General features: G+C 39.8%; 1 protein-coding gene across 3 annotated transcripts in view; it reads left to right on the top strand.

Moving 5' to 3' along the window:
• The window catches only part of ipo11 (importin 11), a 140,544-nt gene that overhangs the window by 11,244 nt on the left and 107,192 nt on the right, over positions 1-22,108 (top strand). For all 3 annotated transcript variants that reach the window (XM_030104711.1, XM_030104710.1, XM_030104712.1), the window contains exons 5-12: positions 1,071-1,274; positions 5,703-5,835; positions 6,415-6,473; positions 13,579-13,627; positions 18,690-18,760; positions 18,888-19,080; positions 19,976-20,128; positions 20,841-20,884. In XM_030104711.1, coding sequence (XP_029960571.1) covers positions 1,071-1,274; positions 5,703-5,835; positions 6,415-6,473; positions 13,579-13,627; positions 18,690-18,760; positions 18,888-19,080; positions 19,976-20,128; positions 20,841-20,884 — 906 coding nt within the window. The remainder of the gene's footprint in view (positions 1-1,070; positions 1,275-5,702; positions 5,836-6,414; positions 6,474-13,578; positions 13,628-18,689; positions 18,761-18,887; positions 19,081-19,975; positions 20,129-20,840; positions 20,885-22,108) is intronic.

Here is a 22,108-nt window from a genome sequence, read left to right as displayed (position 1 = left end):
GTGTGTGTGTGTGTGTGCGCGTGTGTGTCGTAGCGAGCGCTACAGCGTTTCGGAGATCGTTTCAAAGTTTCAACCAACCAAGAAGAGTTTGTGACCTCATGTGACTTTCCCGGAGACATAAATACTGATTGATGCTTAAAGATAAATTTGTTTGCACGCTCATTGTTTACTACTTAATAAAATGAGACCATTAAAAAGTATCGAGCAGTAATATGGCTGTGTTCATCCAAGCATTTATTTCATAGACGGTGCTATAATTCTTCTGTTATAGTTACTAATGAGTTTAGGAATTAAAGATTGAATAGCCATCACAGATCAGATGCACCCTTGTTTGCAAACAGAAAAGCCATAGACACTGTACATAAAAACAGCTCTTTACGTAAAAAAAGGAAGATCAATGCAGCAAATAGTCTCTTAAAAATACTTTCATAAAATCATACCTGCAATTATTCAGAAAACGAGGGACATTTTCTAGGGTAGCGGTTGGTACGCTCCACTCTCATGCTCAAATGAGCGCCTGCATTACTGTAGTTACTCAGGAAATATAGAAATAAATTAACTGTGTTTGTGTTATTTTCACGGTTTCCACACACGCGGCCATAATTCTCGGTCACTGTGGTTCACCCACCTTCTGATTTTTAAACTTTGCACGCACATCATTCTGCACTGTGAAATTCACGCAATTGACTGTTGCAGCAAGACATAAAATATTTTGGAGTAAAAAGGGGTCTTCTAATGATTACTTGTCTTACAACACTTACTGCATCGGGTGGACAATGAGTTATAATTGCTCAGTTGGCGTGCGCTGTGTAGAGCAAAGAAATATGACAGGTGAAGGTGTGACAGGGTCAGCTGATGTAATGTAACAGTGGAAATAATGCATTAATCTCAATCCTGTTTAACAGGAGAGAAGCATGGAATAGTATGTTCTTTATGATCTCGAAAGGAGTTCTGTTTTGTATTAAAGGACAAGAGATTTAAAATTCTTGTCAAGTCCGCTTTAGCTTAACCACCTTCTGCTGTGTTTACGCTTCGCCTCTGGTCTTCTCCTCCCTGTGTTTTTCCAATAGATAGCAACCCAGATCGCAGTGCTGATAGCCAAGGTGGCCCGTCTGGATTGCCCCAGGCAGTGGCCGGAGCTCATCCCAATCCTGCTGGAGTCGGTGAAGGGTCAGGATGGCCTGCAGCAGCACCGAGCGCTGCTTACCTTCTATCACGTCACCAAAACGCTCGCCTCCAAACGCCTGGCGCAGGACAGACGGCTCTTCCAGGATGTGAGTCCTCTCTATAAACTTTTTGCCTTCCACACATCTGGTCCCACCTAAAATGCAGGGTTGCTCTTTTGTCTTAAGAGCTTCATTTACATTTGCACCTTAAGTGGTTATCTTGTGATGTACGGCACAGATCTGAACAAATGAGGTACTATGAAACCAAAGTCGTGCTGTTATCATATTAAATGCCGATCTGATTAAAATAGCATCATGTAAACACTACAATCTGATGAGATTGGCCATATTCAATTAGTTATCATCAGCTCATAGAAGATTTTATAACCTAAATGTCTTTGCTTCCCACTGTCAGTATTTTCTGCATAAATCCTTCCTAAACAAGTTTTCCAATAAATGGCAGCATCAAAGCAAAACTGACTGATGCAGGAGAAAATGCTGCCACGTCACCCAAAAAACAATAGCTCTTTACTCATTTCTTTCTTATCAAACTCCGAACAAATACGATTTTTCTTTGGTATTGCAGTTTCGAAAGAAGCACAACAAGCTTGATTTGTCCTTAAAAAAAAAAAAAAAAAAAAAAATCAATTTTCAGTGCTGGCAGGGTTTTGAATAACACTGCATGGGTTGTTTTTTAATATCAGATAAGTATAAGAACACAAGACCTGAGTGAAAGCACAGCTCTGAAGAGGGGAAATGGATTTGGATGTGGTGATCCGACAGACCAATAAAATGAAGGTGTAGACTCAGCAGTACAGCGAAGAGAGACAGACGTGGAGCAGAGACAGAGAACAGCTCTCTTTAGACCAAAATCACGGTGTCCCGAGGCAAAACAATAAATAAAGATAGTCTGGATCCCATTAAATGTATGACTTAGTTACTGAAGGACACATCCACGACTTTCTCCTCTTTCATGTGCTTAAGCCTTTAATCATGTGTAGACTGAAAAAATTAAGCCCTCAATGACTTTTAACTTAATGATCAATCTTTTTAAATGCATTTATCCCAACATCAACTTTTCTTACCCATCACAAATTTGACTTTTTGAGGACGAGCACAGTTTTGCATGTGCAGAAGAGCATGTCTTTTCCAGCCATACCTCCAGTCCTCAACAGCTGCTGCAACCGTTGGAAGAGTGTTTGCTACATCGCAGGCGATGATGTGCTCATAGCACTTCATTAACTGGCCTCTTGTTTTACTGGCTCACTTGTTGAGGGTCGGGCCGCCTGCTGTATTTTCCGCTTGACAAAGAGCCGACAGATGAAGGGGATTGAATTTGTGGGTCAGTGAAGAAGTGATTGAAGCAACAAAAGGATAAAGGCGACAGGAGGAGGTCTCGCACAAGACGGCGTGATGTAATGAATGAAACGGTGTCAAGAGAAAGACAAATTGACAGTGGTAAGGACAGAAGAAGGAGAAAAAAGGCATTTGAGCATGATTGGAGGCTCTAAAATTGGTCATAGGTGGTGCTATCTGTACCTCTGCATAGTGAGCTGGAATTAGTTCAGCACACCACAGTCGATTATGGAGAAATGAATGAGTGATTTCATGTAAGGTTTCAGAGATTTCTGGTACGTATTGATTGGTGATGCAGATAAACAATGATCATGTGCCAGGATAGGACTCTCCTGGTCTACAGGGTGGTTTTTCATAAAGACGTCAGCTAAAATGAACCACATCGTCGGGGTGCTTTAGCAGCAACAAGAAAATGAGAATCAGCCAGCAGATGCAGAAGCTCTGCCTCTCCTGTTCTCTTTGTTTGCAGTTGTGTAAAGAAGCACTCACACAGGTCCTGCAACGCCAGTACTTTCTCAGACAAGCAGGCAGACCACAGGGGGTGAAAAATAATTGGTTCTTCATGCCATTGTGTGGCTCTCTTAAATGACTCGGCAACAATTTTTACAAATGCAATATTTGGAATAACGATGGTCTTTCAGTCGCCAGCAACACAAACAAGCAGTTTCATCTCTGCCCTTAACCACTTTGTCATAAGCAGAGCGGATTGAATCTGTCGTTTGTTTTGAAGTTCTGCTGTTATCGGGGATCCCATCAGTTTTCGTCATCAACATCGTCGGTGCAGCGTGCCGCCTGGAGTCAGGATGAGGATTATAAGTTCCAAGCTTTCACAAGAACGTTAATATGAGATAGTGCGGAGAAGCGAGCAGCAGGTCTGAGTAGTCGGTCGTTTATAATCTGTTACAAAAAAATGCTCAACTGTGTTACATTGAAGTGGTGTTGAACTTCGGTGATGTGCTCCTTTTTTTTTTCTTTTTATCTTTGTTGTATCTTGTTATTTTCATATTCCGAGTCGTCAGAAGTGTGTTCATTGCAGCGTTGTTGCTTCAAGGATCTCACTAATTTTACTCCATGTTTGTTGTAGATTAATTAAAGAGCCAGTTTTACTGCGGAAGTTCACATATTTCACATGAAATAACCTCAATATGTCTTTTAAACTCTCTGACAAGACTCCCTTTGAGTTATTTTTAAAAAAAAGAAGCTGTTGAACCTATAATTGTTATCCGTAGTTTGATGTTTGTATCTTCTCATAACCCTTTGATTTTTTTTTTTTTCTTTTTTGCCAGTAAAAGACAGCAGCAGTCTGTTATGTGATGGAGTTGATCTTCAGGCTCATATCTGTTTATCTGTTTTGTTTACAAGCGTGACAGCCCGGCACTATCTTTGGTGTGAGGTGAGGCTCAGTGAAGTGAGGCTAATTCGGAAACTAGGTGTCAGCACCCCCCCCCCCCCTTTTACAGATTGTACACAAAACGCTGGAGGTAGAACTGATGGCTCTTGACCTCATTGCCGTCTGTTGACAATGAACTGTTTGACATTAAGACAAATTGTCTAAATGATTATCACAATAATAACAAAACCTGTGTCTTTGTTTCACTTCAGTCCTGCACACACAAATGTGCATTCCGCTGAATGATTTTCCCTCCGTGGAGGAGGGAGAAGCGGAGCTTGAAAGCTCAGATTACACTAATCAGTCAGACTGATTACCACTAAGGATGTTCCTGTGACTGATTTCTCTGTTGACTCAACAAAAAATTTTAATTACGATAAGTGAATAAGCTGAGAAAGGACAGTTTTCAGACTTAATGCATTCCATTAATATCCTGAAGGTTTTGGCTTTGCCGTGTCAGGTAGAGTCACATCGTGCAAAGTCATTGTTTTATCCCCTCAGACTGGATCACAGTGTCTAAGGGTAAATCACGTCAAATAACATGGCCTGAGTGTGGCGAGCCAGCTAGGAATGCTAGCGGCAGCAGCTGTCGTTCTGTGTGGGTTAATATGCAAATGCTTGAGTTGAAGGATAACTTTTCTGTGTACACACTCATTGCATGAGATCATTTGTATTACACCTCATTTTTTTTAGACCTTTCAAGTTGTTTTCAGTCTGCCTTTGAAATTAAATTATATCCCATTGGGGGGGAAAAAATATTGACACATCTGAGCTCAGTCACAAACAAGGTGATGAAGTGAAAACAAAGGCAGCAGGAAATCAAAAGGAAAAAAAAGATGGTTTCCTAAACTGGGCTCGTCACTTTTGGGTTTCATGCCGTGGATTAAGTCGGGATCTCAGAAATGAAAAGTGGCAAGCTCTTGAGAAGACTCTTCGAAGAAGGAAATTGTGCATCTTGCAGTTTCTGTAAAGAATATATCAAAGCCGATGCTGTGCTGTCAAAGCAGGGATTTCTCTGACAGAAGGCGCACGTCACTAACTTAACCACCGGTTCTCCGTCCGGTTGATTCTTCAGTCTTGCCTACAAAACACCGTTCTTTTTGTAAAGAGATGCTGAGCTCCTTTCAGATCGAGTATTATCATTTGATCTGTTCACAGCATAATTTATTATGCTGTTTGCCCCAATGTTTATTTGATAATCACTGTTAATAGTGCACATATATTGCTTTCGGCACTGTCACTGTGAAATTCTCCCAATATTGAGCAACTGTTGTCGAATATTTTGAGATTTAATGAAGCCAATTTCTCTGTTTATTCCTTTCTTTTTTTCTTTTTCTTTTTTCAAACACAATTACACAACCAGAGCATACTCCCAAACTCATTATTTTGTCTGAACAGACTTGTGTTTCTTGCTCTACTGCAAGCATTGACTGAGCCCTGCGTAGTTGATGGAAGTGTCTACCTTTTGATGATCTCGTTTGGCCTCTGTAGGAGAATAACAACACCAAAAAAAAAAAAAAAAGTAATTGGTTTCGGGCCAAAATATTGTTATGGCGCTGACTGTAATTGGAAGATCATTTGTAGGTGAAGTATACCAGAGACTCCTGACATTGACCACCACGATCCTTTTTATGTTATAGATGCAGTCTGTTAATCAGTCTGTTCAAATGCGTTTTCGCTTATTTCCCTGTGTTGTCGAGAATGGCTGGCTGAGAACGCCCGCACAGACTCAAATAATGTTATCTGCGTGTGACTGACTGCACTGTTTGTGTGTGTGTGTGTGTTGGCAGCTGGCGTCGGGCATCTACAGCTTTGCGTGCTCTCTGTGGAGCCATCACACCGACTGCTTCCTCCAGCAGATTTATGCCCAAGATGAGGCGGCAGCGCTCAGCTCACTGGAGAGAACGCTGCTCTCCCTTAAAGGTAACAACACGCAAGCACGCCGTGGCTCGTGTTCTCATGCAGAGTGCAGTGATCTGTGCAGTAATGAAGCACAGTGAAGTGCTGTGTGATTTTTGCAAATGAAGGGAAAATTATGGTGTCATGGGTTTCAGTATTTAAAATGTAGATTTGTGAGGATTAAATGTGCATTTTCTTTGAACACACTGTGCTTGGATTACAGATTACAAATGTACACATTTGTGACCCAAAATGTTAAATATTTTTATTCAAAGCTGAAAATTTAAGTATAGTTTTGTTTTATCACTCAAAACCTGAAATATTTCAGGACCTTTTTGCTTTGATTTCAGAATATAAATCACAATAGGAAAGTTATGCATCTCAGAATGTCCAAATGTTTCACATGAGTTGTTTTCCTATTTTTTTTTTCTAAACCAGAAGCCATAGTCATTAAAATTGAAATGACATATGATTCAATAAATTATTATATTGTCATGATTGTGTACTTATTCAACTCTGATCTACTTTTTGTGTAAGAGTAGAACTTATATTTGATTTGCGGTGAGTCACGCATGCTGATTATGTTTGTTTTTGCCCCCTAAGTGCTTCGTAAGTTGACTGTCCATGGATTTCAAGAGCCCCAACACAATATGGAGGTGATGGTGAGTCCCGAGCGTCTGCTTCGGCTTGGCAGGAAAAAAAGGAGTTGAATCACTGTGTGCAAAATACGGCTGGTTGTGATGATTGAAAATGCTTTAAGCCTCGTCTCGGTTCAAAGAGTTCTCTTTGAGCTCATCTTTCACCCACAGTTTGAGGAAAGTCTGAATGCAGCGAGGACTTCAGTCAAAATCTGGTTTGAAAAAAAAAAAAAAATCTCACGCACCTTGATAGGAGAGCTTGGGTTTCCTTCTGGCTCAGAGTTAATGGAATCATTTAAAAAAATATCATCAATACTTTTAACTCATGCCACACATACTGGCTTCCTCAGTGGAAAATGGGAATCAGCTGCTGCTGGTCAGAGGAGAGTGCGCCTGTTGTCTGCGTGGGGGTGGGGTGGGAGACGAGTGGTGGGAGGAGTTCAACTTTGTGACGTACTTGGGTTTGAAGAATTTCAAACGAGCTGTTTTCTACCCGAAGGGAGGGGCTGCCGTAAAGAGCAGCAGACTGAAAGAGATTACTCAGACATGCGTGGATGAAGGCAAATAACATTTTGGGGGTGGTTTGAAAGGGAGCTCAACTTTGTGGCATGCTCAAAACCTTAAAAAAAAAATAGATTTTGCATGATATAGGTCCTTTAAGACAGGTACACACTACAGGATGAGCAGACTGTTTTTTTTTTTTTAGTGTTTGTGACTATAAATCCTGTAGTGTGGGCTGCTCCGAGAGGACCTGAACACACAGCTTGTGCATTGTCATGTTTGGATTGCCAGCCTGTCCAGCCTCATGTTCCCACCCTGATTCGCTGGGCAGTACCTACTCACCAAGTTGTTGCTGGCGCTGCCTTTAAAAATCCCCACCTCAGCTGGACAGTGAAACATGGAAAAGTTGGAGCTCCTATGCTCAGTAGTGCCGAAAGTGAGTCGTTAATCTTCAATAATCGTATCGCTGCCGGACGTGTTTCCTCCATTCTGACCCTCACCCTGAACAGTTTTAATTCTTTCATTTCTGCCTCTCCTCTCGGGGATCCCGATGTTTTCTTTCCACTATTAATTATTACGAGAGAAGGAAAAAAAAAAAAAAACTCCTCGTGAACAAAAAAGGAAGCAGTTCAGGAGCTACAGAGAGTTAATATCGTCTGAGTAATTAATAAAACAACTTGGTATCAGAGGAAATTTATTTTGTCTCGGGTCAGTTATGCGAAGCGAATGAATGAACCAAGGGAATGAATGTTCTTGATAGTTGTTAATAGTGGAGATGAATGAAAACACCGGGATACCTGGGAGTTATGGCCAGAGCAGCAGAGATGAAGGAATGAAAACCATTCAAAGTCACGTTTGACGACACAAGATCTGGAATATTGAAACTTTCACTCTGCGGACTGCTCCGTCGTGCACACCATGTACTGAGAGTATGAGGTCTCTAAATGGGTGAAGGTTTGAATAATCCTGTAGTGTGTGCCAGCCGGAAGTCCAGTGGAAAAATGATGGGAAAAATGATGTCGACTTTGCTGAGGATGCAAATTTTATTCAGTCCGCTCTTTTATAAAAGCCAGTGATTGAATACACTTACGATGAAATTATCCTGCAGGGCAGACTTTTGAAACGTGTGAACTTTTAAGGGCGCTGCTTTTAGGCTGTCAGGCTGTCAGGTACTACTTAACATGCAGTTAAGCTAATTGCTCCTGACTGGCTGATTGGATTCACTTTCTACTGACATTTTCCATATGCAAATGGCAAAAACAGCATATAGCAAGGGTTTATTTAAAATGTCACGACAGCTGCAAGACTTCTGTCCGTGATTAGATCTAAAGTCTAGAAACAAATGTTAACATTTTGTTCTATAGAAAAATACAAGTTTACAGCTTTTTCTCATGAGCTTCATGTGATGGTGACCTTTGACAACAAAAGTTCGTCAGTGTCTGACATATACTTAATCAGGACCGAAAGAGATTTGATATGAATAATGGGGCGGGGGGGAACCCCATCTGCGATTACTTTCTACACATTTGGGGGCCTTTTTATGCGGAGTTTGATTATTCTTTCTATCGGTTTCCTCCAGGTACTCCTCCCACTGTCCAAATACGTGTGTTTGAGGCTCATTGGTGACTCAGATTTGCCCATGGGCCTGTTGGTATTGGAGACCGTCACTCTGAGTTTGCTCTGTGAGGGCCTGTCCAGGGTGAACCCTGTCTCAACCAGGGGTGTAAACACATTGTCGTTCAGGGGCTGCAAACAGCCCAATTTCATCTTGAGTGGGCCAGAGCAGTAAATATTGAAGTAATAACCTTGAAACTTGGAACAAAGTTTCACCCTTGGCTTTCTTAACCCTTAGTCAGCTGTTTCTCAGCCTAGATAGATAGAACGTTTAAACACGGAAAGCTATAGTTTAAATTTGTGCTTGATGCTTTTACCTTTGATTTGCTTTCACTCAGGTTTGCTGCTTATTTGTAAAGTGTGGCTGTAAGACAAAAAAATATAGCAGGATTGTTAAGAAATGCAATAAATTTATGTGAAAACGATTCACAGAGGAGGAAAAACATAATTAGTTCCTTAACTCCCGCTTTCTCGAAGTTGTTTGTAAAGCTCCAAACAGGGTCAAAAAGTCTTGAAGTTGCATAACTTTTCTTAGTCAGTAACTCTCCTGCGGTCTGCCCCTCACAGTTGGTTTCTATTGCAGGATTTGTATTATCTTCTGCTTTTAATGCTTTGTTCGTGTCTGCTAGCTGAGATATAGGGAGAACTTTCCATGACAGAAAGCATAATGTTTACTAAGCTCTGTTTCACTAATGAGACGGCTTTTTAACACGAAGGCAGAAGGTTGTATGATGGTCAAAATGCTCTCATTAAAATGTAATTTGCTCTGAGCTGTCATCACGCACTCCAGCGCATTGTTGCAGTAATTTGAAGTTAATATTTCATAGATGTGTATGTTATTTTCTTTTCCGAGTTCACTGTTTTAGCTTGTCGTTGCTGTTTATCATCTTTTCTATTATTCAGTTTCTGGTGAGTTAGAGAACTCGCCGTGATCGCACCCACTGACACATACCTCGAGTGGAAGCCTCATACTTCTTTCGGATCACCCGTTCATCAGTCTTCTATACTGCTTTATCCAGCTCAGAGGGGTGCAGGGACTGTTCCAAACTCACATTAGGTAAAGACGGGGTTCACCACAGACTTGTAACCAGTCCATCATCTGGAAAACACAGAATACCCTCACACCGACTGCCACTTTCCACTTTTGACTCAGTCATTGTTTTCGTTTGAAAAAAACAATATCTCCATATGTGGTTCAGATTATGGTGTGATGAATGTACATTTCCGCTAGAGAAGCACCCAAAACGCAACAGGAGTTTTCTGTTTTCAATTGGAAATGTCCTGTGACAGGGTCCTGGAGTCTTTACCATGCAGTTGTGTAGTTTGCCTTCAGTCAGTGTATTTTCTGGTGGTAATATGAAAGTTTCTGATTGTGAGTTTTAATAAACCTCTTACCTTTTGCCTCTCTATTAATTGGGGTTACTTTACAAAAACAATCATTCACCACCAAGCCAGTATTGGCATTAAATCTCAAGTTCTTCTTTTTGTTTTAAATTTAAAATTTTTCTGGTCTTTTTTTTCCAGTTTATTTTCTTTTGAAGATGTCTATGACTTATCAGCTTTCATTTAATTGTTTCTGTTGAAACATCTGTAATATTAAAGCAAAATGTAGCTTGCATTTGGTTGTTGGAGGGTTTCTGTTAGGAAATGTAGAAAGGAGCCTTTATTAAAAACGAACTTAATGAAATACATTTCATCTTTGTTTTAATTAAAGCAAGTGCTCTCAAACATTTTACAATGTGTAACAAGTGAGAAAATAATGAGCTCTCCAAGTACCACCACTGTGAACAGCCTGAACTTACTGTAGTAGAAGCCCACTTGGTTAACTAGATCCCATTCCAGGAGACATTTCTGCCTGAGTACAAAGCAGCAGCAATATAACAGGCACTTAAAAGCATTATAAGAAGGTCAAGCGCCTCTTTATCTCCAATAAATACACTAAGGAATAACATTAACAGCTGTGTTTCATTCATTAACATACAAAATGTAGCCTGACAAAGCTATTTTTCAGTTTCTGGAGGAATAAAATCTTCTTGAGCTCGCAGATTATCTGAAGTGCTGTTTTTTTTTTTTTTTTTAACTCTTGACCTTGATTCAAAATAAAGAGAAGATAAGTTGTTCTAAATTTGAACATGTGAAGTGGCAGTGTTTCTGAAAAGCTCTTTTTTTCCTCTGTCTACACGGCAACGTCGTCAGGGCATTTTCGCAAAGTTCCACCTTGGAGCCGTTTTGAAAAAGTTCTGTTTTCAGTGACTCTGCGCACCATTGTCATGTAAACGGACATCTAAAATACAACATGGGTTTTGCATTTTCAGGAGAAAATGTTGCGTAAACAGTGCAAATGTTGCCCTAGTCTTACTTTGCCTTGGACTCTGTCATTTTTGAGCTTTAGGCACTTCATTGTCTTCAAATGTATTTCTTCACAGTGCAACATAAATGGTTGGCTGGTTTATTCTCACAATGCTCTTTGGACTACAAAGACAACGGACTGCTACACAAAGGCAAAGCCTTTACGTACACGTTAGCATCTTGGTGAGCAGTCTGTTCAAATTCAACTTTTTCAAAGGACAAGCGTCTGTCTTTGTTTGGAAATGCTTTCTTGAAGTCTGCAAGTGTGTTGCAGCCCCGTGGCAAAAGTTCATGGCAGTCACACTCGGGTCTCCAGTGAGAGAACAGCGGCAGGATACAATGAGGCCCCTCACACACGGCGCTGTGGAGATGTGAGGGTCTAATCACCGCCGTGGCAGCAGTGCTGGAGAACAGCACCGAGTTGGAACATCGCGACTCTGCAAATGAAAGATACTGTCAGCTTTCAAAGAGACGGAATTTGAAAACTTAAGTTTGCAGCCGAATTACTTTTTGTCCTGACTTTTTTCTCAAGCAAGTACAACATATTGAGGTCAGAGTACTAAGTTTAATAGATCATTTTCATCCGAAACGTAAGTAGGGATGCACTGATAGCAGGATCAGGTTTCAGGTCTGATATTGCAGAGTACTCGTACTCGGAAGAAGGTCTGGCAGAATGGAAATCATCATCAAGAAATGAGGCGAAAAGTAGTTAGTACAAAATATCAAGAGGAGGTGAAAGATAGTTTATACAACACCAGCAAACCTAATCACCAGAGACATTTAGACCAGCAGAGTTAAAAGGATGCTGCTCATTAGTTTAACTGCTCAGCAGGTAACTTGGAGCCGTGCTTCATGGTTCATGATAAAGCAGAGCTCACACACACCAGCGAGGCTAAACATGATTAAAGTATGACTGATTCACTCATTAACAGTGAACTGGAGCGTGTGTGGCACACAGCGAGCTCGGATCCTCGGTCTGCAGTACGCACAGGGCAGTGTGTAGATAGACGCTGTGCACATAATTTATGACTTGCCTTTAATAAATTAAATGCGGTGGGTGGAAAAAGTTAAAATTACTTGTATTGAGACAACCACAGAGTATGATTGTCAGCGTTGAGAAGAGCTTCGTGATTGGACTTTGATTCAACTGCTACCGTAGTTCTGAAACTGGTTTTCCTTTTCTGAATTTTGGAAAGTGTCTAAGAGTTCTCGGTTTTATGTATTATTCATGTAACCTAATCGTTCTTAAATTTGTCAATCTCTGCAGCTTCGGTGCATTTCACCTTTGCTACCTTTGCTGATCCTTTTGCCCGAACAGAATCGTCATCATAGAGGCTGAATGCCAGTTGCCAGTTTTTACAGTTTGAGGAGAAAGTGCTATAACTTATGTTGAAATGTGTCAGAAAAATGAAGACTCAAAGTACAGACACCTTACGAAAAAAAAAAAAAAAAACATTAGTACAGCTACCCAATGCAAATAGTTTTCTTGCCTGTCAAACAGGGACACTGTCTGATTCCAGTTCAGAAAAGGACAAACCACAAAGCCCACCTAATCTGGTACACAAAGCGAGCAGCCAACCACTTTTGTGTGGACTCATGGTTAAATGATTCTTTTCTTCATTTCCTCTGGGCTTTTACACTCCCACGTCTGAACTGGGGGAACAGTAGAAGGTGCTGCACAAAAAAGCCACTACAGTCATGGGCCATAACGCCATTGAAAATAAAATGTAATAAAGGGAAAAAAAAGACACCTTTACTTGATAAATGCAGTATGTTCATGTCATCTGTACAGACTGCCATTAATCTAACTACATCTGTGCCACGTGCTGCTTTTTCACAAAGATCTCCTGTCAAATCCAACGAGGGTGTTTTTATTAACCGTGTTCACAGTTTGAAAACTTCTCTCCAATCCACTGCCGACACTCGGCTTTGATTCCCACCAATCTTCAATTTTTTACATGCTTTGTGAACCATTTCAGTCTCTTTTGCTTACTTCTTACTATCCCACCTGTCTTCCTCTTTGGGTGTTTTGTTACGAGCGATTTACTTGAGAATTTCTTTTCTGCCCTCCCTTTTGCAATTTTATGATTTCTCCTCCGTATGTGTATTCCTCTCATCTTTTATTTTATCCCCCTCTCCTTTTTGCTTTGTTCTGAATCCCATCTCCATCCCATTAGGCTCACTAATGCTGTTGTGCCTGCTGTTAACTGTGCTCTCCATCATCTCCCACCCTCTCCGCCGTCCTCCTCTTGAAGAAGAGCCTCTCTTTCTTCACTAACTCTCATGAGTTTTAGTTGGTGACTGGATGTGTGATTAATGACTCTTCTGTTGACCTCATCGCTGAACATTAATGCAGAACTAAACAGATTGCGTCTCCATCTATCACCTAATTTCCCATGCTAAGCCGCTGCTACACTGTTCTACTGAAAATTGATTGTCTTTTGCGCTGTGTAGCTGGCACTTTTATTCATACTCCTGAGTAAGGAGGCAAGTGTGCCCACGCATCCAGATACACACACACACACAGATACACAGTCAAAGTTATCCTTTTGTTCCTATATCTGCATCTGGGTAATACTTATGAAGCAGTCGGGAGTGATTCAACTGCAGAAATGTCAGAGAGATTAAACTTTATCTCACCCGTTCTTCATCTCTTCCTTTTCAGGGTTTCCTGAACGCAGTGTTTGAAAGGCTAAAACAGTTCTTGGAGTGCTGTGAGTACTCTTTATCTTTCTTGCCTTTGTTGTCTCTCTCTCTCTCTCGCTCTCTTTCTCCGGCATCTCTGATCTTAAAGCCGATCCCTTTACTAAACATACAAAGAAACCTATGGTTCATCTGGTGCATGCAAAAGCCTTCTTAAGTCTCATATAGTGTAATCTAGGTGTGTCTAATAAAAAGTTCAGCTGGAGTCGCAATAAGTCATCTTGCTCTCATCAGAGGATGCGACTCACAACCATACCATGACAAAATTCTAAATCTGCCAGAAAGCAGAGAAATAGTTTGGAGCCTATATACTTAATGCTTTAGCATCCAAGACTTTTGCATCACATCCAAGACTCACCCGCTTGTGATATGAGCTCCTCAGTTCAGTCATCAACATCAACACACAGTAAAGAATGGCCAGGTGTTGAAAGTTGAGCCAAAGAAAATGGAAGAAGCACTTGCTCCTTTTTTTTTTTTTTTTTTTTTTTTCTTAATGACATTCCTACTGTTGTAACAATAAAACTAAATCCAGGGAAAGATTAAGTTTGATCAAACTGGGAACCAGCAAGGGCACTTTCTAATCATAACCCCATGTGAACCAAACTGTGAGTTTGATCTTGAGAGAGCAGGTTAAATAACTTTAACATCGATGGTGTTCTCATAATATACTGGTAGATGTGAACATTAAATCTAAGCTATAAAGCTTTCAAAAATGATTGAGCAATCCCACCCCTTGACCCATTTATAAATCAGTCTGTGGCTGATCCCATCTACTGATGTTCGATTGGTTTAAATGCAGCTTAACCAGTCAGTGTTTTACTATGTGTCACCTTCTTCATTCATCAGCTGTATTTTATCACTGTAGGAGACTAAAATAATTAATTGATGATTTTGTCCTTGCATAATATAACTTTATTAAGTGTGTGATGTCGTGTTTATATTATTACGCAACTTTATTGAATGTGTTCATACAGTAATCTTGCATCATTTGTGTGTCAGTGTCATACAACCGCGCCAAGAGCCAAATTGAGGAGTTTTTTCAAACTTTGCCCACCAAACAGTGCAGTATTTTGAAGGTTAAGGGACAAGGTCACCGGCATGCAGCTTCAAAGCGGTAGCTCCAGTTGGTCCTTGCTAACTCTTAATCCCTTATGTGTCAAGGTAAAACAAAGGTAGACATTCTGAATCCTTAAAACAGTTTAGCCTCCCCTTGAAACACCCCTCCAGTGGAAACAGCGTGCGCGGGGTAAGCGCAGCGGCAGCTTTATAATCTCGCCCTCACCGTCAATTGTCCCTTTTCTTTCCCATACGGGTTTGTCATAGCTACACCCAGCGAGTGCGAGATAAATCTCACACGCAACTCCACAAGCAGCCACAGCAGCAGACGTTAGTGAGAATATCCTTTGAGGTATCAGACGCAGCTATCGCTTCATAATTCAAGGTAGCTGATGACAGCGCAGAGGCAGGGACCAGGCCCGGTTGGTATTTTGGACTAGCAGATAGGGCAAACGGCAAGGCAGCTCACAGCCGGGCTGGTGAGAAATATCAGCTCTGCACAGCCTGATAAGGTCAAATATATAAATCGAGGTTTTTTTTGGAAAGTCTTTGTGGACCATTCAGATGTCTGGCTCTTACTGTTTGATATGTGTCCTCCAGCCAAGGTCATTCATTCCTTTTTTTGTCAGTCATTTCATTCTTAAACTTACTTTTTCAAGCTTCGCATCCATCACGGTCAATGAATACATCTTTGTCTCATCTCGGTCTGTTCCCACCCGTGTCTACAGGGGCACATTTCGTAGTTTTATATGTTCGATCTCGCTGACTTTGATGATTTAGCGCGGCATCTGATAACACTGCCTGCTGTTGCACACCTGCAAATCAAGAAGCAATGGCATGGACACAACGTCAATAAAACGTAATTGTGTTCTGATTTGCATAATCACTGATCTGTGCAGTATCTGGGAAAAAAGAGTAGAGCAAGTAAGCAATGCAACCTTTGAGTCAGCTCAACTTTTTTAATGAGTCCACTGGTTTTATGCACACTTTCATTTCTTTGAGCAAGTGCTGATTTGAAGTGACAGAGTAAACTGCGACCCTCACTGTTCACAAATGATCATCAGAATACAGTGTGATACCGACAAGGGAGTGAACCCCATCTCACATCAATATTAGCTGGTGCATCATGGGCTATTTTATGGTGCCCTATATCATATTAGCGCGAATGAAGTCATTTATTTTTTTTGAAGTTATTTTTATTACTGTGCTACACTATATGCGCCATGCCTGTAGTACAATCACAAGGCGACAAGGCAAAGTGAACCTTTGACCTTAAACAAAGTTTTTTTCCATTGAATCATGAGATTAATTTCTTAACAGCTTACTTTTTCTACTGAAGCTTATGGGTGATGCCATAAGGCACTCAAGAAATAGAAACATTTAGCTGCATTCTGTGACGATCATTCCCGGACTTGACAGTTTATTACTATTTCTTGATAAATAAACCTTTTTTTCCCCAATGGATTTTTGTTCCTGCTAATAACTCCTTGAAATTACTTTTCTCCAAACACACTGTTGCTGGTAATTTATCTCCCAAAATTATTCTCATGGTGTATTCTGTTTCATAAAGATGAGCTGCTTTTGTCAGTTTACCTATTTTTTTTTAGGTGAGGATACCCATTTTGAGTCTCCTCTCAAGGGAGAACAGACCTAGTACCTGAACATCAGACGGTTTATGCCCAAGTGCTGCTGTCAATCACCTGCATTTGTTATGCATATGCACAACTTTACCTCAAGCAGGCAAAACTGAAATTCAAGCTCGAACAGGCTTTCCTTACATAAGAGGATGCCTTTGATGTTTTATAAACCACCGTGATTAGCTTGAAACTTCTGAAATTCCTAAAAGACAGAAGTGTTTACTTCATGGTGTTGTTCTCATTTCTATGCATGCATTAATTGGTAATCTAAGTTAGCAATTTAGATCCATACAAATCTGCCTTCAGATACCAGATTGTACTCTAATTAAACAGACATCAGTTCTTTCAAAATATAATGAACAAATCAGCTAGGCATATATCTGCTTGTTTTTTCCTTGAAGTATTAAAAAAAGAAACTTCAGAAGCTTAAATACTGTTATTAACCTTGTAGTTTAAGGCAGGGATCATTGTCAAGGCTGCAAAAATTAACTACAAATAAGTAAATCTACCACAAGGACTTCTAAAAATGATGGGATCCCACTTGATTGCTTAGACAAATTGTTTGTTTCTTGTTTAATCAGCCTCTATTTATGTTAATTGTAATTTGCTGTGTCAAGTGTCCATTTATTTCATTAATCATATATTCAGTTTTATAAAAGTAACTGAACATGCATCTTAAAGTTTCATTAAGAGTGGATATTAATTCTTTTAACTATTTAAAATTGTTTTTTTTAGAGGACCACAATAGTTACGTCTTCTAGTAGTCAGTTATGTTTAAAATACTGTAACTCAGTTACTTTTTTGTAGAATTGCATAGCAACTGTAACTGTAAAAGAAGATCAACATCTCTGGCAATATTAAAATCAATTGAGCATTTCACAAATGTCATCGACCCCCCCCCCCCAAAAAAAAAAAAAAAAAAAAAAGAGCAGGATCATTATGTTTTATTTTTTATATTTATTGTATTTGTCTTTAGTTTATAGTCTAAATGTTCATGTTCAAAACAAATCATAACATAAAAATTACAAAAAAATAACTACTTTTTTCAAAGTAACTTGCCCAACACTGCTAACCTGTCTCTCTTCTAGTCTGCTCTCTAATTCTCCTGTATTTCCAACCCACACTTTAAAAGGAAGAAACCGTCCTTTGAGAGGGGAATTTTCCCTTTCCACAGTCACTTATGCTTGCTCATGTGTAACTGTTGTTTTAACCTGTAAAAGAAATGACGATGTTGTACTTGGCACTACATAGATAACGCTGAATTTAATTGAATGATGAGTTTTGTTATATATATTACAGTGTCATAATAATTTAAAAGAAAGTGCATAATATGAAATAACATCTCCATTAAATGCTTCATAATTAAATTAAATATGATTAGCTTTATCTTTTAAAGTTCCTTTAAAATGGATACGTTGTTGCCAACTCAGTCAGGAAAGTCTCTGTGACATCATCATCTCATTTGCATATCATAGCTTAAAAGTTCCTTTAAAATGGATACATTGTTGCCAACTCAGGAAAGTCTTTGTGACATCATCTCATTTGCATACCATATCTAAAAAGTTCCTTTAAAATGGATACATTGTTGCCAACTCAGTCAGGAAAATCTCTGTGACATCATCTCATTTGCATAAAATATCTAAAAAAGTTTCTTTAAAATGGATACATTGCTGCCAACTCAGTCAGGAAAGTCTCTGTGACATCATCATCTCATTTGCATATCATATCTAAAAAGTTCTTTTAAAGTGGATACATTGTTGCCAACTCAGGAAAGTCTTTGTGACATCATCATCTCATTTGCATATCATATCTAAAAAGTTCTTTTAAAACGGATACATTGTTTCCAACTCAGTCAGGAAAGTCTCTGTGACATCATCATCTCATTTGCATATCATCTAAAAAGGTTTCTTTAAAATGGATACATTGTTGCCAACTCACTCAGGAAAGTCTCTGTGACATCATCATCAGTAACCGTGTTAAAATAAACTGCGTTACTGTTACACTCATCCATATTGCACTGATGGTCATTTTCTACTGAGATCTTCTTCAAATATGCTTAAAGCAACTGTTTTCCTACCATTACAAAAATTAATCAGTTATTATCATTTATTGGATACGAGTCGTTCAGAATGGTTTTGCTGGAATGTGGTCAGTCACTTCACCCATGTCTGGTCTATGGATTTAAAGCTAACCCTAACTACCCTTTACTGGGAATATACTGTTAACGTAATTGCTTTGATTGTTTTTTCCCCAGTGACACATACATAAATTAATATTTTTTTCATGTCCTAAAACATATTTAAAATGTATTAACCTGAAGTTCTCAGGTAGAAGAAATAATGTACTGTCACTGTTGAATAAAATGTTTTTTATTTTTCAGGTCGCCAAGTTGGGTCAGAAAGCACATGCAGAGAAAAGCTGGAAAAGACCATCATATTGTACACTAAAGTTGTGAGTTTATTCATGTTGATAAAGAACGAGAAACTCTGAAAATAGCATATTAACTGCTTTTTTTCAAGGCAGTTTTTTTCCTTCACTTTCTTACTGCCCTTACGTTTTTCTCCTTTCTTCCATATAGTTGTTAGATTTCCTGGAGTACCATCCCTGTGCATTCATACCGCTGATCCAGCGCTCTCTGGAATTTGCCGTCAGCTACGTGTTCACACCTGCAGGAGAAGGCGTGACCTTCGAACGCTTCATCGTTCAGTGCATGAACCTCATCAAGATGATTGTAAAAAATGATGCCTACAAACCAGCCAAGAACATCGAAGGTGGGACTTGAGAGCATGAGCCTGGAGATTGAAGTGATCACATAAAGTAGGAAGACGTAGCCGAAACGTGATAACACTGCAGATGTGAGTGAGAAGATTGAAATGAAAGCCTGGCAATCAGATCTGAATTTTGGATGCGTGATTTGACAACTGAGAGCAAGTAGCTCTTCAAAGCTTTTCACTGATGATGTTTGTAGAAGCACATTGCTGCAATGCCGTCAGTGTCACCGTGCCTCATCACGGTTGATCTTTATTTGAAGTTGTTCGAGGCCTCTAGTGCTTCATTAGCAACAGAGCGCAGTGCTTAGTCTTTGTTCTGCCAGCCAGTGTGGTCTCTGATGAGCCTCACTGAACATCTTTCACCTAAGCAATCATCCTACTGAGCTACAATTTTGCGTTTAGTTATGTTTGATTAGGCCAGTACTTTAAAGGAAAAAAAAAAAATCTGTGTATAGACTTTCTTTCACCAGAAACAAAGTGAGTAGGATATGCTGGGTGTCAAAGTTGTGTTTTCATTTGCACTTTTTCATCTTCAAATGATAATAAAGTACAGCATGCTTTTAAAGTTCGTGAGCTGACATCAGAAGATGGTTAATACTCGAACCGTTCTTTGCGTGAAATTAGGTCATTGAAGTATACAGGCTGCTTTTATATTGACAGGGTTCAACATGAAAATACGCTTTGTATTAATCATTTATAGTATTGCTGTGGTTTTCACAAGGAATCAAATTCAAAGCTCCAAGGAGCTGGAAAATACGAGCCAGAGATAAAAGTATTAATATGGCTCAGTGAAATATGTTAAGTAGCTGTACTCTGGATAACAAATTGTCTTGTGTTTAAATTATGTTTACTCCTTTTGCCTTTTTCTTTTGACTCTGAACCCTCACTCCTTCAGACAGTAAACCTGAGAGTTTGGAGGCTCACCGGATCAAGACGGCATTCTTCACACACCCCACGCTGACAGAGATCGGACGTCGGCTCGTCTCACACTACTTCCTTCTCACCGAGGAGGAGCTGGCGATGTGGGAGGAGGACCCTGAGAGCTTCGGTAATAACACATCCTCCCGATACACGGGCTGAATCCAAATGTCCAGATTTATCTGGATTCGCAGACCGGCAGAGTTAACGGCTGTCCAGGAATGGGAATGTCAGCCAGATTGATAATTCATGAAGTCAGCAGCCTGGCTTCAGGTGCTCGGTACAACAGAGCATGAAATATTGTATTGATCTATTGATTATATATAGTAGTGATAGTTTATCAAGAGTAATTTTCTGATTATATGTCTGTGGTAGTTTTGTATGTGCTGGAATTGCCTGTAGCAAAATACACCTAATGCTAGATATTATCAAGTCTGCTACATTAACAGTGTTCATGCATCTGAATGAAAGCAGTGTTTTATAATGTATGTCAAATATGGAAGCAGCCTTCTTTTTTTATAGTGAATCCCTTTGGAATAGAATGCAGTCTAATAGATACCAGGGCAAGGATCTCGATATTGTGGTTGCAGCAGTATTACTAACATTTTATTTTCCTTGCAGTCCAGAGCCCTTGTCGAGCCTCTGTAATGACACAGAGCACTCAGACAAAACACTTTATAAAGCCGAGACCACAAGGGCCCAGTGTAGTTGTTGATGTTTGGATTCAGTGTTGTGGTTGTACAAAGCCACGCACGCCAGTGTGAAATGTCTCCGCACTTGTAGAGGCCAGTCCTGCAGAAAAGCACATTCTAATAAATACACTTTTCTCATCATTTCTACAGCTGTTGAAGAAACGGGTGGGGATTCCTGGAAGTACAGTCTACGGGTAAGAGAAGACGGACCTGCATGCATACAAAATCAGCTGGGAGTCTCTCCCCCTAAAACAAGACCAGCTACAGTATTATGTGGTCGACATACTACAGTATTTATTTTAAACCTAAAAATGCAGCGTCACCTCCTGTGCAGCTTGCCTGCCAAAAAAATATGATGAAAAACTTCGGCATTTTTAAACCGCTGCAATTTCTTTTTGACTGATGTTTCAAGTCTTACTGTGTATTATATTTTTGAAAATTCAAAGCAGTGTTTTATGCATGGGAACATAAAGGATGATATACATTACAGCATCGTAAAACAGTGGAAAATATAACTTTATAGTTTGTTCCTGCGGATGAGTCGAGGCACTTGAGCTGCCGTCGATGCATGGCTTAATCTCTCATGCACTCTTATACGTTTTAGCTGTCCCCCATTTCCCTTCTGGCTCTTATGGTCTACCACATAATACTCTCTTTAATCACTACAAATGACAAACTTCTACCTTACTCTTTTTTTTGAAGTACTGAAAAGTACTCTAGTTGAACCTCAAGGTCTTTTCATAAAAGTTTTATTCATCTAAAAGCACGTAGCTGCAGAAGAAGAGGGGCATTACAGTCCATGAGAGTGTATTAAATAGGTAATTACCCCACAATGAAGAATCCTCTACAGACAGTGGCTGCTATAAGAGTTCCTTTTCTTACTTCTTAATCTATCAGCGGGCCTTTTTTTGATAGCTCAGCATGTGTGTTATTATTGAAAAGCATGAAGACTTTAAAGTTTACACAGCTGCTGCCTAATGGCATTTTTATATTATAAGCGAAAGAATATCTTAAGAGCTTCAAACTATATTGTTCTACTATAAGTCCCAGTTGCAGTTCCAGCACACTCCTTTTTACTGAGATTACACTTTTTAATGGAAGTTTTTGTGTTGAACTGGACTTGAAGTTTTCAAAGATAAAATGCACTTCAAAGTTTCTGCAGATCTTTCCAGAGAAGTGTCAGAGATGGGGGTTAAATTGGACCATGACCATGTCTAAATAGGCACATCCTTGCCAGTATACACATTTTCACTCAAGAGCTTGTGCCTTTTCTCAGCACTTCTCTTCCTCTGTATTAACACATTGTCATGCTGAGGGTGGTCCATGACTGTAATGTCAGCAGCCATCTATTTCTTCCATGGTCATCAATTCTAGTGGTTGATTATAGATGACCTTCCCCTGCCGATAGTCTCACCTGT

The sequence above is a fragment of the Salarias fasciatus genome, chromosome 12, assembly GCF_902148845.1.
Source record: "Salarias fasciatus chromosome 12, fSalaFa1.1, whole genome shotgun sequence".
NCBI lineage: Eukaryota > Metazoa > Chordata > Actinopteri > Blenniiformes > Blenniidae > Salarias > Salarias fasciatus.
Note: the sequence above shows the minus strand (reverse complement) of the source record. Positions and strands in the feature narration are given on the sequence as shown.